The 17111-nt window shown below is 32.3% G+C and overlaps 1 protein-coding gene across 1 annotated transcript in view; it reads right to left on the bottom strand.

Moving 5' to 3' along the window:
* LOC145335086 (very long-chain-fatty-acid--CoA ligase bubblegum-like) overlaps positions 1–17111 on the bottom strand; it is a 122684-nt gene that overhangs the window by 15766 nt on the left and 89807 nt on the right. The window contains exons 12-14 of the mRNA XM_080180797.1: positions 5345–5425; positions 4830–4893; positions 4324–4425 (exon numbers count right to left, since the gene is read on the bottom strand). Of these exons, the coding sequence (XP_080036923.1) occupies positions 4324–4425; positions 4830–4893; positions 5345–5425 (247 nt within the window). The remainder of the gene's footprint in view (positions 1–4323; positions 4426–4829; positions 4894–5344; positions 5426–17111) is intronic.

Below are 17111 nucleotides of genomic sequence, written 5' to 3'. Positions count from 1 at the left end.
ATTTCATATATCATTTTATTTATAGCGAGAATTACAAAAATTATTTATTATATAAAGATATTTACACAAATTTAATAGATCAATAATTAAGTGGGTTGACTAAATAACTATTTACAGTTACAGAAGTTGGTACAGATTTTATTTCTTACAGGAAAAGCATTTTCTTTTGTTGCAATGAAATGATTTATAATTTAAAAAATAATCTTTTTTAATCATGGACAATGATTTCTTTACAGAGTCTGAAAGCCTTATTTCATTTCTCAAGTTATTCCAAAGTTTTGGAAATGACACTGCTGGAAAATATTCAAGATGTTTTGTTTTAGGTATACTTATCAGTAAATTTTTTGATCTCTGAGAAGAGAGAACTTTAAACATGTTATCAAAGCTTTCTGGGAGTTTCTTATGAAAAAATTTACTTATAAAATTTGAAATGTTTAAATTTACCAAATCATCAAATTTTAAGATTTTAGATTGTCCAAACAAAATTTCAGTGTGTGCATTATAATTAGCACCTACAATAATCCTTATTGCCCTTTTTTGGTGTTTTCTTATTTGATCAATATCTTTACTTTTAGAGAGACCCCATGTGATATTAGAATAATTTAAGTGAGGCAAAATCATTGAGGAATAAATCGTTTTCAAAGTTTTTGATGGGAGAACATTTTTTATTTGATTTAATGCATATAGAGAACTAGAAACTTTGTTTTTTACCATTTTTGTATGCTCATTCCAATTGAGAAATTCATCAAGATGTACCCCAACAAATTTAAAAGACTTTGTTTCATTTTCATTGCTGATTCTCTCAACTTTCTCCCCATTAATGAAGATTCTAAAGTTATTATTGACAGGTTGCATACTGCTAAGTCTGAAGACCATGTATTTTGTTTTAGATACATTTAAAGAAAGTTTATTTGCCCTAAACCATACTGATGCCTTATCTAATTCTTCATTTAATGATGTTTTTATGATTTCTAAATTACTTGAGGTTTTACAAAAGATTGTGTCATCTGCAAAAAGGCTACAAAATAAGGTTGTTAAATTTGGAAGGTCGTTTATATACAACAAGAACAAAATTGGTCCAATGACAGAGCCCTGTGGTACTCCATGGGTTAATACTTTTTCTTCGGACTTTACACCATTTATTTCAACATACTGTTTTCTATTAGTTAGATAATTTTCAAACCATTTTGCAGATACACCTTTAAAACCATAGTGTTTTAGTTTGGATAGTAAAATTGGTATATCACACGTGTCAAATGCCTTTTTAAGGTCAAGAAACACACAGGCACTGTATTCTGATTGGGGCTTATTCAGTCTGTCATAAACTTTGTTGATTAAATGTATCAGTGGTTGTTGTGTATCTCTTGACCTTCTGAAGCCATATTGATGTTGATATAACATTTTGTTTCCCTCAAGATATCTAATCATTTGAAAAGCAACAATTTTCTCAAGTAATTTAGAGAGGGCTGGAAGTATGGAAATAGGACGATAATTGTCAAATCTATCTCTTTCACCAGCTTTGTAAATAGGTATAATTTTTGCACATTTATAGTTATCAGGAATGTAGCCAGTGTTTAAAGAGAGGTTAAACAGGTGAATGATAGGCTTTACAATTATTGGCATTATTTCTTTTAAAAGTTTCATAGAGATATTATCATTACCTACACTTGATTTTGATTTTAATTTGGACAAAGTTATATTGATAATAAAAGAGTTTACTTCCTGAAAGTTAAATTCTTCATCATATTGATCCCCCAAGAAATCCCTGAAAGATTTAGAAGATTGAGGTATTGATTCTGAAAGTCTTGGCCCAACATCAACAAAAAAGTCATTAAAACCATTGGCTATCTCAGAGAAAGTATTATAGGATTTTTGTGCATCTGTAAAAACACAAGGCACGTCATTTTTACACTTTTTTTTCTTGACTATTAAGTTAATTAGCGACCAAGTCTTTCTGATATCAGTAACACAATCTTCAAATCTTTCATGGTAATATTTTTTCTTCTCTTTTCTAGCAAGTTTTTTGAATTTATTATTTAGGCATTTAAATTTATTTTCAGCAGATTCAGTTCTATGTTTAAGTTTGTTTTTAAAGGCCCTATTTTTTGCTTTTCTGATTTTTAATAACTCCTGTGACATCCACGGGTTAATAGGAACTTTTCCTTTGTTAACACATTTTTCTTTTAAAGGGAAACTCTCTTTAAAATACTTTTCTAATGTGTTACCAAAACTTTCAAAGGCAGTTTTCGGAATGTTATCATTATTAACACCTTCCCAATTTTGTGAAGAGAGTTTCTCTTTAAAGTTTTCTATGTTATTTGGACTCATATCATAATAATATTGTTTTTGGTTTGAAGTATTTTTTTCACAAGTTACATTTATCATAAAACATGGAAAATTACTCCATAAGAAAGGCAGTTATAAATCAATGCTTTTCCTTAAGAAAGCATTGATTTAAGTTCATTGATTGAAGTTTTTGGCAAGAATAGAACCCCCCCCCCCCCTTATATTTAAAATAAATTTTAAAAAAAGGTTCGAATGAGGTATTTCTTTGCTTAACCTCTGCGGATTCCTTATCCCTGCGGGGCCAATACCTTCTTACAAAAAGAGAGAGTGATAAAGGATAAGCAACAAAGTTACAAACTATATCAGGAATTTAAATATGACAGTCTTCTGTGAATTTGATCTGATAATATGACTTTAGAAACGGTCTAAAATGAAGTTACCACCCAAGCCGTTTCTTTAGTTCAGATGAATACACTGTAAAATTCTATTTTCGGGTATAGTCTCTTTCGTCGCAATGTCTTTTAATGGGCGTTATGTCGTATTTTCTCAGTAGCTTTTCTCCAAGTCCTAGCCCCTGTGGAGGTCTCTAACCATGCTAAGCCAATTGCCTTACCCGGTAAGGCAATCACCTAACCTAACCTAAAATAACCAATTAAAAGCTACTGTGCAAATACGACGAAACACTCCTTAATAGGCGTTACCAAAAAATGGACTATATATTCTTACATTGGGATAAAATGACACGATGATAAAGGATGATTTTGTAAATATTTGTATATAAATAGGTTAAAAAACAAATTCAATATGATTCAAATTGACATACTGCTGTTCCTTTAATGCTTTCTAAATTATACCATATTGTTACAAAATTCATCATGCATAGAATAAAATAGTTCAGATATGGAGAAAACCTTACTATTGAAAATCTTCGATTAATTTTTTTTTGAGTGCACATAGTTGTGTTGATATACGGGGGCCCATTCAAACTATAGGTGTCCATTAGTTTCCGCATAAATATCATCAAAACTGCGGTCACAAGTACAATCTCTCCCTTTTTCCGGCGAGGTTGATAGGTTACATAGTATAAAAACTTTTTCAGAAGTTTTGGTATTTGTTTGTAAGGATTTTTTGGGCATTTAAAGTCATCCTGACGCTCCAGGTAAACTTGTGAACAGTCTTTGTGAGGTAAAAAAAGTAGCCTTTGTGGTCTTTTTATCTGCTTTACACTGTGCTTGGATTAAAAATTTAAAAAAAAAAGTTTGCTTTATTTTTTTTTATTTATAAAATTTACTTTGATATTTGGTGGCTTCTGTGGATTGATTATTTTTTTCCCCATACAGTTGCATAATGTATAATGTGATAAGTCAAGAAACTTTATGACTTCCATGTGTTAGGGGCTTATTTATGACCCCCCCCCCCCCCCCCATGAACAGTGTCAAATCCTTCCTACTTTACTTGCTATTGTGTCTTCTTGCGGAAGTGAAGAGACTCCCCAACTCTTAACCACCGTTCTTAATGCAAATCAGAGTAAAAATTTGCAAACAAGATCTAGTTTGTACAAAAATAGCAAGCAAATATTTAAATTGTCAGGATAGTAACAGGATGTCTTTCAGTCGGTGTTTGTTAACCAAAGAATCTCGCTAACTGATGAACCGATATGGAATTTCTTTACAGTGGGCTTCTGATTGTCCCCTTCAAGTTCAATACCTATTTTTTGGGAGGGTGCCTTAACCCCTTCAAGATAAAAATAACCCCAGTCAAAAATTGTATTACTAATTTTTGTGAAAAACTAAAAAGCACATTGTCTACTCCCCCACCAACATAAAATAAAAATGGGAATAGTTGCTATTTCTATTATATAAAGTAGTAAGAATTTTTTATTCTCCCGTTCAGATCTAGCTAACCACTGGACCGAAGAAGCAAGGAATTTAAAGAAAGGTCCACATAGATCCCAAGACGGTTTAGAGTACTTCTATTTTTTAGACCCAAGTCTTGAAATGGTTTAAGGCTATATTTTGGAAAATGAATAATTGTTACCTCCTTGATGTGACTAAAGAATTGTTCTGTATCGTTGACAATGTTGACGCTGGGAAAAACCAGGGTGCCAGCTACGTGCATACAATAGTACAGGTCAATTATCTGAAATGCAAGATTACATCCAATAAAACAGAAACATATCTGTAACGCTTAAATTTTTATTGCAATATCGGTTTGGAAATATGGACAAGATATGGACCAACAACTAAATTAATTCGATAACAAATCACGAAACTTTACGCGATTTTCAGCTGTCGTTTAGGGGGCAACACATAGTAAAATCTTTTCACCTGCCCACCCCCCCAATATTATTTTAGATTTATATCTCTTGTTGGTTAGACCTTATTCTTGGGTAAGATATAGGAAGATAATTATAACTTATGTCGGTGTGTATGTCTGCTGGTTGGTCTGTCTGTACTTGCCAATACCAATGAGCATGTTGCCAATTATAAATTGTTTTCTTTTATATGTCTGTCTGCAATGCTTAACATCTTTAATGACAATACCTGTGTGGAAATATGAGCAAGGGGCAGGTAGCTGATTATAACTTCTTCTCCGGGCATAGGACATCTATAATGAAAAAAATATCTCAATTATGAATAAACTTACATTTATGTGGAGTGTATATCCAGATATGTAGTTCGGTGGATGAAATGATAAAAATAAAAAGTATTTGGATGGAAGGATTGTTGTTTGTGGGCCAGAAAGGGTTATGCAAATCTTGTCTTCTTATATCTAACATTCATTAAAAAAATGTTAATCTAAGGTATGCATTTACTCCATCCCCTTCCTCCTCTCCTGTAGACATGACTCTAGCAGATGCTTTACCCATATACAGAAATGTAATGTGCTGATGTAAGTTTATATTTTTAGTTTTTGCAACGGCCATGCCGAGTTATAAACAACCAAACAATGTAAAAAGCTTTTTAATTTGTTTTATGCTATTGGTGAAATAAATATAACAGTGTTGGACAGACCCGAACACGATACTTAGTGTCCACCAGACAATTAAAGAACTTACTTGTTGAATCCAGGCGCTCTGATAAATCCTAGCGCCATTTTAGCTGACCAGGTCAGGTTGTCATGAGAGAACATCATTCCCCTGAAAATAATGATTGTTATTCAGTAATAATAAAGTAACACGATGTTTGTCCTTCTGTCTGTTTGTTTGTTTGTACTGAAGGATCTCGTTAACAGCTGAATTGATCTCAATGTCTTGGGAAGAATACAACTATTTTGGGGGAGGGTACCACCACTATCCTAAGAAAAATCGCTCCTAGAAAAAATTCCCCTTGTACTTTTACTGTAAACTCTAGGTAAATCTATCCTATAAATAAATTTTTGTAGATTTGGATAACTTTGTGGTAAGAAAGAAGGTTACATAAATGGATATAGAATATATGTACATGGAAAATTTGTTGTAAATTTAGATTGCCAACATGGACCTCGTTTCATCGTTCATTCAGTAGAAGTGAAGGGGAATTGGGGGAATCGTTATTTTGACCAGCTGCAAGTATCACATTACCAGAGTACATGAAATTCTTGTACAACATCCGAGTAATAATATCTCGATTGGTTCATAATTCAAACAATTATAGAACTAATTTAATGAAATTTTTTTTGGCAGAGTCCAAAATAAATGGACTTTGCCAAAAATTTCAATGGTATCCAATAGGACATTTTTTGGTAATAATAAGATTTACATTCCAATTACCTTTCCGCTCCTAATTAAATTGGCAACTTTCCTGTAAGTCTAAATTTTTAATTATTGTATTTTTTTCTTTACTCATAAAAATCACACTGGAATCAACAAAATTTTTGGTGATCATTTTTATTTTTAAAAATATTTGTAAGCCATAGAGAAAATTTAAATCTTTAAAACGTAATTTTTATGCAAAATACCGGAGTTAATATACTGTTTTAAAAGTGCTAATATTTTGAATAGATGATATTAAAGATATGCTGTGTTCGAAGCACGGAAGCATTGGATTGTAATGTGCACTGGTACCCAAAGTTTTATAACCACGTTATCTTATTCATTGACTTAAACACTTAATTTTTATTTGGTTGAATTGTGATTGTTTGGTTCCAAACTTTTCAACCAATAATTTTAATCTACAGACTTGATAATTTTGTTAACATCCTTCAGGATGTGTTTCAATATTTCGTCAATTGTCTTATCCCTTAAAATCCCTGGATCAAAGAGTGTGTGTGTTTGGTAGGGGGGAGGTAAAATAACCACCTTTTAGGCTTCTAAAGTGCATAATTTAAATTCGCCACTTTTACACCTTGTAAAATAAAATCCGCGAACGCAAAAAAAACTTGAAAATGAGTATAATCTTCATGTAACGGTGGTGGTAAGGTTGAAAAAGTGTTAAATTTTGATATGAAAAATGCCTCAAATTTTGTTTACCTCTTTGGATTTGACAACCTCGCAAAATGTCCCATTACTTTGAATTTAGACCACCCTCAACCTTCCGCACCCCCCCCTCGCCCCCCCCCCCCCTTCTTAAGATAACGGCCATTAGATGCAATCTTTTCTGCTAATATATAAAATATTAACGTTTTTTTGCAGTCTTTTAAGAGCTCACTAACCACTGAACCTAATAGGTTCTCCATTTACATAGGGTCAAGGATTTATAGTTTTATTTATATCTTGGAATGTTATTAGGCTGCTCCCGTAAATTCTAGGGGCGCAGCTGCTAGTAAAAACAAAAATAGAACAAAAACAAAGATGGAAATAGTTTAAATTGCTAAAAAGGGCAGGGGTATTTGTGGTGTGTAGGTCCACTAACAATATCACCCTTTTTTCCCCAACTTAAATGGGCCTAACTTCAATTATACCCTTGCCCCAATTATTTATCTGCAGAGGGTATTTTATAGAGCTTAGGTCTAGTAGGATGATTTTTAAAAAAATTATTTTAGTGAAATCAATTTATATTTGTGCGTTTACACGAAGTTTTCAGGTCGTTTTCTCTTTGCCATATGTAGATCATAAATTAACTTTTGCATAGAAAAAAAACTTATTTTGATGCTTACAGATTTAAATCATTAAGTAAAAGACAGGGCACAATAAAGGAAATCTACCCCCTCCTCCCTCCTCTCAGTGAGTAGGAATATATTAAACCAATTAAACTACAAAGAAGGGGGGGGGGGGTGTTTAAAAATAGTTAGGCATTATTTTAAATTAAGCATATCTTTTCATTTTGTACAAAAAAAGCCTTTTATAAGTAATTTTATAAAGCTTATAATTACAATTCTACTTTACATTTATTGGCTGTGTATTAATGCCATACTGATACACAGCCTTCATCATTCTATATAAAGTTATCGCAATGGACATGCTTGAACCTGCTTTTTTCTTTCCGCCCTAATATGAAAACTACGAAGGGGGCCCAGAAAATTGACTAGCTTCAGAGTAACAAGGATGACAACATACATAAGTAGAGAAACACAAAAAATCATGTTGGACATATGGACAAAGTGACTTATAGAGTTCAAGTTTATATTAAATATATATGTAAAATCACGAAACCTTTAGATATATTTTAGTATTTATATTTGTTCTAACTTGACCGACAGACCGACGGACCAAGCAAGTTGTAAATTGAATTCTTCTTGGTAATGAATATCACAGTACAAAAAAATCTGCAGTCATTCTTCAATATATAATAGTTGAGAAAATCCCATTCTCAACATAGCGGTATAAATATACTGAGGGACAAACAGACAAATTGAATCAAAGTGTAGCTGCGCCACTAAATAAAAATTGGGGTTTAATGATACATAATTGCACTAGTGTGGGCCCGCCTTGTTTGGAGCATAGCTACTCTATAAATAGAGTACGTCTTTAATGAGGAATTTGATTTAACGTGCGATTCAACAATCAACATATAAACTGACCACAGTGGTAAAAATGAAGAACAAATATAAATAAATAATTTTTGGCTAGCAAATTTAGTGTTAAATGCTGCAAACTAAGGTTTTTCGGCTCAGGGAACTCATTTATAACTATTTCAGAAAAATAGATTATTTTCAAGACTAAAAGCTCCTCTAAAATTTACTTTGTCTATTTATTTAGAGTATTTAGCCAAAAATAAATTCAAGTAGAAAATAATAGGGATATAATTGTTTAAATCTCCTGTGAGGTTTTAAGCTATTTTTCAGCTTCCTCTCTTCCCCTAAATATATATCATGTTAAAAAAAACAATTATTATTTTATAAACAATTATTGGCTTCGCCCCTAGGATCTGTATATAGGGATAGATAACTTGGGGGAAAGAGTGGCCTAAAACAAACTCGCTAGAAATAGTCTTAAACCATACCAAGAGCCATAGAAAGCCATTAATAGTTATTTCTCGTATCGTATTATAAACGGCTTTCCGTGGATATAGAATGTACAATTATAAGATTAAAACTAGTTTTTTAGCCCCGTGGTGCCGAAGGCACCGGCTAAAAAAACTAGTTTTAATCTTGTGATTGTACATTTCTATATTCGTAGAAAACTGGATATAATACGATGCTAGACATAGTTTTTTCGTATGGATGAGAACCGGTTCCTATCCACCGGATTCGAATGAATACGAGAATAGTTATTTCTCGCATCGTATTATAAACGGCTTTCCGCGGATATAGGTAAAAGTTTAAATTCTTATAAGATTTAGTTTAAATAATCTAATGAAATAAACAAAATGAACTTATCTTGATTTAAAAACTGGTTTCTTTTACATGTTAGAAAAGGAATAAGTATAAGAATATCAAATTTATTGAATTGCATCCTTTAAGTTAAATAGCCTGAAACATTCCCTAGGCCACTACTGAAGTAGCCTGAAACTTTTGTAAAAATTACGGGATCTTTCAGGACATACAGAATTATTTTCTCTTATTAGGGTAGAGAACCCTTCCCCCAAATAGTTACAAATATTCCCTATACGAAGCTTCACTCTAAAGGAGAACCATATCGGTCTAGCGGTTAGTGAGATCCTTCAGTACAAACACACAAACAGACATCCAGACATCCTGTTTCTTTCAAATAAGGATTTAATATAATAATTTTTCAGTTTTTTAACATCTGTATAAAAGACCCAACGAAGCATTCCTAATGAAGCTTGACAAAAAAATCTAGTTAAAAAAATTGGTGACTCTAATTTGGAGGACCGTAAAAGGACTGACTATGTATTTCTTTTTTGGAAAAAAAATCAGGATTAAAGGCGAGGTAAATTTACATACTGCGACGGCAATATTAATTCCTGATTGTATTAGGCATAAGTTTATAGGCAGAACATCTCTATAATCAATTTTAAAGAGAGGGTGGGTATTATACATAATAAAGGATTGAAAATGGTTTGGACTATTAAAGCGAAAAAGTGCCAAAAGCAGAATAAAAAACATAAAGACCAACAGACAACCAACCTTTGATTGCACGACATTTGTCAAAAAAGTCTTAACTGTACATAGTAATGAGTTGCGCCTGGTTATGAGTCAAGGCATTCTCCCCAGTCTAAATATTTATGTCGTAGGAACTATTTTTAACGTCCTTAGTTATCGGGTCGAGATTCAAACCTATCAACTCCTCTATGACGAGCGGATGCGCTATGTGTTGAGCCACAATCGCGGGTTACCTTTGGGGATAGATGAAAATCCTGTTTATTGTCTTATCCATAAATGCCTGAAAATTCTAGGACCTTATTTAGGGTGGCATATTATAACTATCTCAGAAATCAACAAAATAGATGGTTAGGTATTTCAGAAAAATCCTTTTTTTGGTATGTGATGTACCTTTATTTACTCCCTCCCCCCCCATGCTTATTTTGGGATATTGTGGGGCCAAAACCCTGTGGTAAATTCCCTCAGAAACATTTGACATAATTTCCTATTAAACATATTTTGATTCAATAATATCACTAAATAATATCCATCCCCTACCTACACAGAATAGCTTAAAACTTGCCCAGGACCATTAAGAAGCTTTCTAAAATTTGTGTTCCCAATATTTCTGCTGTTTTCTAGATCATACTGAACACATACAAACATTTAATCATCCAACTCCTTTACCTTAAAGAATAAAACGAGGTTGGAATGATCCAGCTTCATAATAATGGATTTTGTTGGGATTTCAAACTCCATACATCATTATTAGGAGGGAGGGAAACATATTCTGAAATGTTTGTATCAAGTAAAGATTACTTTTACTCAAGCAAGGAGAAAACAATTGGCTATTGATTTCATTAGTACCCAAAGTAATGTATATCAATTTATCGTTGTTTGTCTAATACATTATGATTACTGCTTAAATTTTAAAAATGGGTTGATTCGCTTGGCTAATTTGGAGGGGTTATACAATTTTAGTTTCAAAAGAAAAGGTTAAAAAGTGTAAATTATCTAATGTCCTTTCTTATGGGAGGTTAGAGAAACCCTCTACAATAAAAAAAAAGTGCAAAACCTTCCTGGGACAAATAAGAAGCTTTACTGTAGGCGATAGCCATATCAGTTTGGCAGTAAGCGAGATAAACTGACAGACAAACATTCTGTTACTCATATGTAATCTGTACTTCTTTGATAAAAATTATACTCCTTAGTTAGTTATTCCTTCCTTATACCAATTGACATATTATATTAGAGACATTACCAAGAAATGAAGGGGAAATTTAACTGTAAATTAAACTGGTACCAAAAGTTTTATAACCCAGATAGCTTATTCATTGCCTTTAAAGTATTTTAATTGGTTAGTTTTAAACTAGTAGTGTACAAACTTTTTAATCAATAATTTTCATCTACAGAAGGAATAATTGGGTATTATCGTCGGTGTCGTGACAACGCCTCTTAAGGGCGTTTCGTCATATTTTCACAGCAGCTTTTCTCCTATTTCTAGCCCCTACGCTGGGCTCTAAGCCTAGGGGACAAATTGCCTAACCCTGTGGGGCAATAATTAACATTTACCTAACCTAACCTAAAATAACTTATCAAAAGCTACTGTAAAAATACGACGAAACGCCCCTAAATGGGCGATGTCACAAAACTGTCAATAACCGGATAATTTTGTATATTATCATTGGAAATTTATATCAATTTATCATCCATTGTCTTATCTGCTAGCTTTATTGGTATGTCAAATAACAGGATGGAGTAGTTTATTCACACGCAAAGTAAAGGAAGAGTGTAAAACAAGGATAATATAATTACAAAGTAAAGGAAGAGTGTAAAACAAGGATAATATAATTACAAAGTAAAGGAAGAGTGTAAAACAAGGATAATATAATTACAAAGTAAAGGAAGAGTGTAAAACAAGGATAATATAATTACAAAGTAAAGGAAGGGTGTAAAACAAGGATAATATAATTACAAAGTAAAGGAAGAGTGTAAAACAAGGATAATATAATTACAAAGTAAAGGAAGAGTGTAAAACAAGGATAATATAATTACAAAGTAAAGGAAGAGTGTAAAACAAGGATAATATAATTACAAAGTAAAGGAAGAGTGTAAAACAAGGATAAAATAATTACAAAGTAAAGGAAGAGTTTAAAACAAGGATAATATAATTACAAAGTATAGGAAGATTGTAAAACAAGGATAATATAATTACAAAGTAAAGGAAGAGTGTAAAACAAGGATAATATAATTACAAAGTAAAGGAAGAGTGTAAAACAAGGATAATATAATTACAAAGTAAAGGAAGAGTGTAAAACAAGGATAATATAATTACAAAGTAAAGGAAGAGTGTAAAACAAGGATAAAATAATTACAAAGTAAAGGAAGAGTTTAAAACAAGGATAATATAATTACAAAGTATAGGAAGATTGTAAAACAAGGATAATATAATTACAAAGTAAAGGAAGAGTGTAAAACAAGGATAATATAATTACAAAGTAAAGGAAGATTGTAAAACAAGGATAATATAATTACAAAGTAAAGGAAGAGTGTAAAACAAGGATAATATAATTACAAAGTAAAGGAAGAGTTTAAAACAAGGATAATATAATTACAAAGTAAAGGAAGATTGTAAAACAAGGATAATATAATTACAAAGTAAAGGAAGAGTGTAAAACAAGGATAATATAATTACAAAGTAAAGGAAGAGTGTAAAACAAGGATAATATAATTACAAAGTAAAGGAAGAGTGTAAAACAAGGATAATATAATTACACAGTAAAGGAAGAGTGTAAAACAAGGAAAATATTTTGCACAGTAGCGCAAAGATGATAGTTGGATTTCAAAGTAGTCAAGCAAGCATTGTACTGATTTAATACAAAATACAACTTTTGAAAAATGCTTTTATCTTAAATTAAACTAAAAATTGTTTTCAAAAAATAATGAAAATTTTAAGAATTTGTTTTGGACAGTAAACAAATATAGATTACTTACAGACTAGGGTGGGCCCATTTCACCCTTTTTTAGATTTTACTGTTATCATAAGTTGTGGAAGTCATATTTTTGTATGATAATCCCCATTCAAGTTTCAAAAGTGACTTGGCTCTTATGGCTGCCGGCGCGCGGGGGGTATAAATAGTACCCACCCCCTTATAAAACCAAAACTTTGAATTCCTTCAAACACAGGCATGTTGCATATCTTAATGACCGCATTGAAATGCTGATTACGAATCTGAAATTCGTTTTGAAAAATATTGCTCCTAGTTCGAATAAGATCTCATTAAGTACCTAAAAACAGCTGATTTAGTCAAAATTGTTCATTTTAGTAGGTTATTTGAAAATCATTTCAGACTGAATCAATATTTTTCAAAACTGTTTTCAGATCTGTAATCAGCATTTCAATGCGGTCATTTTGATATGCAACATGTCTGTGTTTGAAGGAATTTCAATTTTTGGTTTTATAAGGGGGCGGGTACATTTTCAACCCCCCGCGCGCCCGTTGTTTTTGGATTAAAAAACCTCTTTCGAGTTTTACAGTGTTTTATATTGGCCCAGTAACCCTTGCCAATGTCTACTAATGTGAAATTCCAAAATCGACCCACCCTATTACAGAATAGGGATCTTAAGGGATAAGACAATGGACTATAAAATGTTTTACATCCCCAATGATAATGATTCAAAAAACCTTCTGTAAAAAAATTCTTGGATGAAAAAATTGGGTAATTTTAGTTCTAAAGTAATTAATTCAAAATCAATACAAATATCCAAAGTTTTTGAGCCAACGAATAAGAAGTGAAATTTTAAAACATTGGGTACCAGTGTAATTTTCAGTAAAATTACTTCCTTAATACACACCTAAACACACATGCACACACACAAACATAATAGGCATGTTGTAAATTGATTAAAATCTTTGAGTAATTGGTTCGGTTACTTAAAATACAGGCAGGAATGTAGGAATAGATCATTAAACGAAAAAATAATCTTCCAAAAAATCTATTCTGTCCACTTTATATATTTTGGGTTAATGTAAGAGTTGTAGATTAATCAAATTTCCATGGTCGCCTACCTGTATTTCTGTATTACAGTCAGGGAGGGAGAAGACAATGGACTGTAAATTATATATATACCAAAAAAATTATGACTGCTTTATTCGCTGGCTCAAAAACTTTGGGTACTTTTTTAGTAATTTTGATTGGTAGGTTACAAGCTTGTTACAAGTTAGTAGTGGAACATTTCAACCAATACCTATAATCAGTAGAAGTAGTACTTTTGTCTATCATCATTGGGGATGTATATCAATTTAAAGTCCATTGTCTTATCCCTGTACCCCTGAATTGCAGTACAGTAGTCAAACTTTTGACACCCCACATATGTTCAATATTTTGTTTCAAACCCCCCATAAATCTTACTTTTGATTTGTAAGTAACTACAAGAGGACTTTAATAATTTCAAAAGTACACAGCACACAGGGATTTCAGTGGATAAGACAATTTTTTTTGTAGGTAAGATGAAGTGCTGTGACTTCATGACTTTTTAAGTTTAGTAATTATACGTCAGCAAGAGTTGATTTTATTAGGATATCTGGTCTGTGTCGGTCGTAGTGTCCGGTCAAAGTCGGTTGGGTAGCACCAAAATTAGAAAAAAATTCTAAAAAAATCTTAATTTCTACATTATGACTTTTGTGTATAAGGAGAAACCTAAATTTTTTTTGGTGAATACTTAGATATCAATGACCTTCTGAGAAAAAATGTGTTATGACCGTTTGACCGCTCCCTGACCGACTTTATGACCGATTTTTGTCCGGCTTTTACTACAGACATATATCATAAATATCGTGGCTTCTATTACAGCTAGAGTCCTATAATTTTTTTTGGTAAATCCTTGAGCAACATTAAACAGATAAAAATATTAATCGGCGCCGCCAACCGCCGTTTTACCGCCGTAACCGCCGAAAATGGCGGTTTCCGTTATTTGCCGTTTTTTGGCGATGATCAGAAAAAGTAATTTTTTTGTTATGAAAAATAAAAGTTCGTCCTAAAATTTGGTCATCCTAGCTGCAAAATTGGCCGCTCTACAGCTGTTTTAAAATTTAGCGGCTGGCCGCTAAAAAGCGGCTAAGGAGCGGCCTGGCTGCTATGACTAGAAAAAGTAATTTTCTCTAAAAATACACATGAACCACCAGAAAAAAATTTTACGTCTTTATCTGTAACAGAAGCCGAGATAGAGGGGGGGGGGCCCCCCCCCCCCCCCCAATCTATTAAGGTGGGAATTGGGGCCCGAGCTGTAAGGGTTAAACATGTATTTTTGTAGGAATCTTGGACAAAGTAGCCTCGGACAAAGTAGTCTCGGACAAAGTAGCCTCGGACAAAGTAGCCTCCGGACAAAGTAGCCTCTACAACAAAGTAGCCTTGGGCAAAGTAGCCTCCAAAGGAAAATAACCTCAACCGATAATAATGATCATAGCCGCAGCGCTCGGCCCCCTAGCCTGCCTAGCCGTGGGCACTCGGCCCCCCTAGCCTATAACCCAAACTAACCTTACCTAAAAATTTTTTAAAAAATGTTAAAAATTGTAAAAATCTACCAACCAATTTTTGTAAATCAGCAAAATTCTTAGGAGGCTACTTTTCTTAAGTAAATGTCCCAAGGGTACTTTGTCCGGAGGCTACTTTGTCCGAGGTTACTTTTTCCGGGGCTACTTTGTCCAAGCTACTTTGTCTAAGAACCTTTTTGTAGTACTTATTAGTAATATATTTCTGTTTTAATTCAAATTTAATGTAATTCTTTACGCCTACTTTGAAAGTGTTTACACTTGTCAGCTAATTATTCCATTAGCAGAATTTAGAAAGGTTGGTAAATGAAGGGGTAAATAAAAAACATGGTAAACATATCATTTTAACGGTAATCGAGATATTTTGGAACAGACACTAAGCCAAATAGACATACTGCTCTTAGTATTTTTTTAAAAGTACTAGACCACTAGGGGCACTTGAATTCAATAACCCAATTTTTTTGTTTTGTTTTTGTTTAGTTATAATAAACCTTCCTAGGACCTATGAGAAGCTATCCTGTAAAGGAGAACCAAATCAGTTCAACATTTAGCGAGATCATTCATTACATACAGACATACTGTTACTTTATGATAAGGATTGAACGAACATATAATATAGAATAAAAAAAAGTAACCAAAACCCTGTGCTCAATAGTAAAAGTTATAGATGCTATTTTTTTCAGTGAGGAAAGAGACATTAGACTAATTTTAAATTCTTTGGTACCTAAAGTTTTAAAATAGCGACATCTCATTAGTTGGCTTTAAAACTATGGGTAATTTTTAAAAATCTTTTTTCTATGGGCGACTTCTTTTAGGTAGCAGTTAGCGATATCCTTGCCACTCTCAGAGAAAATGACTGTAGTCTTATTATTTTAATATATAGATTATTTATCTATTGAATTTGTAAGTCGAAATTTACCTCGACGTATGTTTTTACACCCCTCTGACCCCTTTTCCATAAATCTATGACTTTAAAATTATATTATATTTCTTTTCAAAATGGAAATTCAATACAAATAAACAAATTGGTTTTCATGTATTTAAAAATTGATTCGTTAAAACAAGTCTAAATATTTCCATGCATAGCAAATGTTAGATATCTTTTTTTAAAATTTAACCCCCCAAAAATTTGCATGATTTGAAGATTTATCTGTTTTTGTGCCATGGCATTTTATCTAATCTTAGACTTGGTATCACGCATCTGACATATTGAATTAGTTTTTAAATTTTTACTATGTCCTGTCACTAGAAAGATTCGAACCCGAATCCCAACGGACAATAGACAAACGTCGTATATTATCAAATATGAAAAAAAATCAAATACTTAATTTTATGCAAATTTATCCCAACTTATCTCCAGGAAGGTAGGGAACACTGGTACCCAAAGTTTTATAAACATGCTCTGACATTTGTTGGCTCATAAAGTTTGGACATTTTTGATTTTCTTATATTTAGAATCATAGAAAAATGTTCACGAAAAGTCAATTGATTAATCCTAGAATTTTTCATTATGCTCTACGCAAAAAAAACTGTATATAACACGTTGCAATAAATAATACTATATAGTACTATATAGTATTCAAATTCAAATTCAAATTCAATTTATTAACCATAGATCCAACAAACCCCGATCTTGGACAATTATCCTCCACCGGGAAATAAAATTCTTTATCGAATAATTAAATGATAAGACTATACAATATAATATAATTTTAATTGCATATTATCACATTTTTATCTTTATATGATGGTTTATATTTATTTCCCATCCAATCATTATGACATATTTATTAGCGATAATAATAAGAATGAACAATTTAATATAGTGATAGCGGATAATGCCCATGTCTGACTAGCCAGGTGCAGTACG

This window comes from Acartia tonsa, chromosome 13, assembly GCF_053477335.1.
Source record: "Acartia tonsa isolate MP-2025a chromosome 13, ASM5347733v1, whole genome shotgun sequence".
Lineage (NCBI taxonomy): Eukaryota > Metazoa > Arthropoda > Copepoda > Calanoida > Acartiidae > Acartia > Acartia tonsa.
The sequence above is the reverse complement of the archived record's forward strand: the minus strand, read 5'-3'. Positions and strand labels throughout refer to the sequence as shown.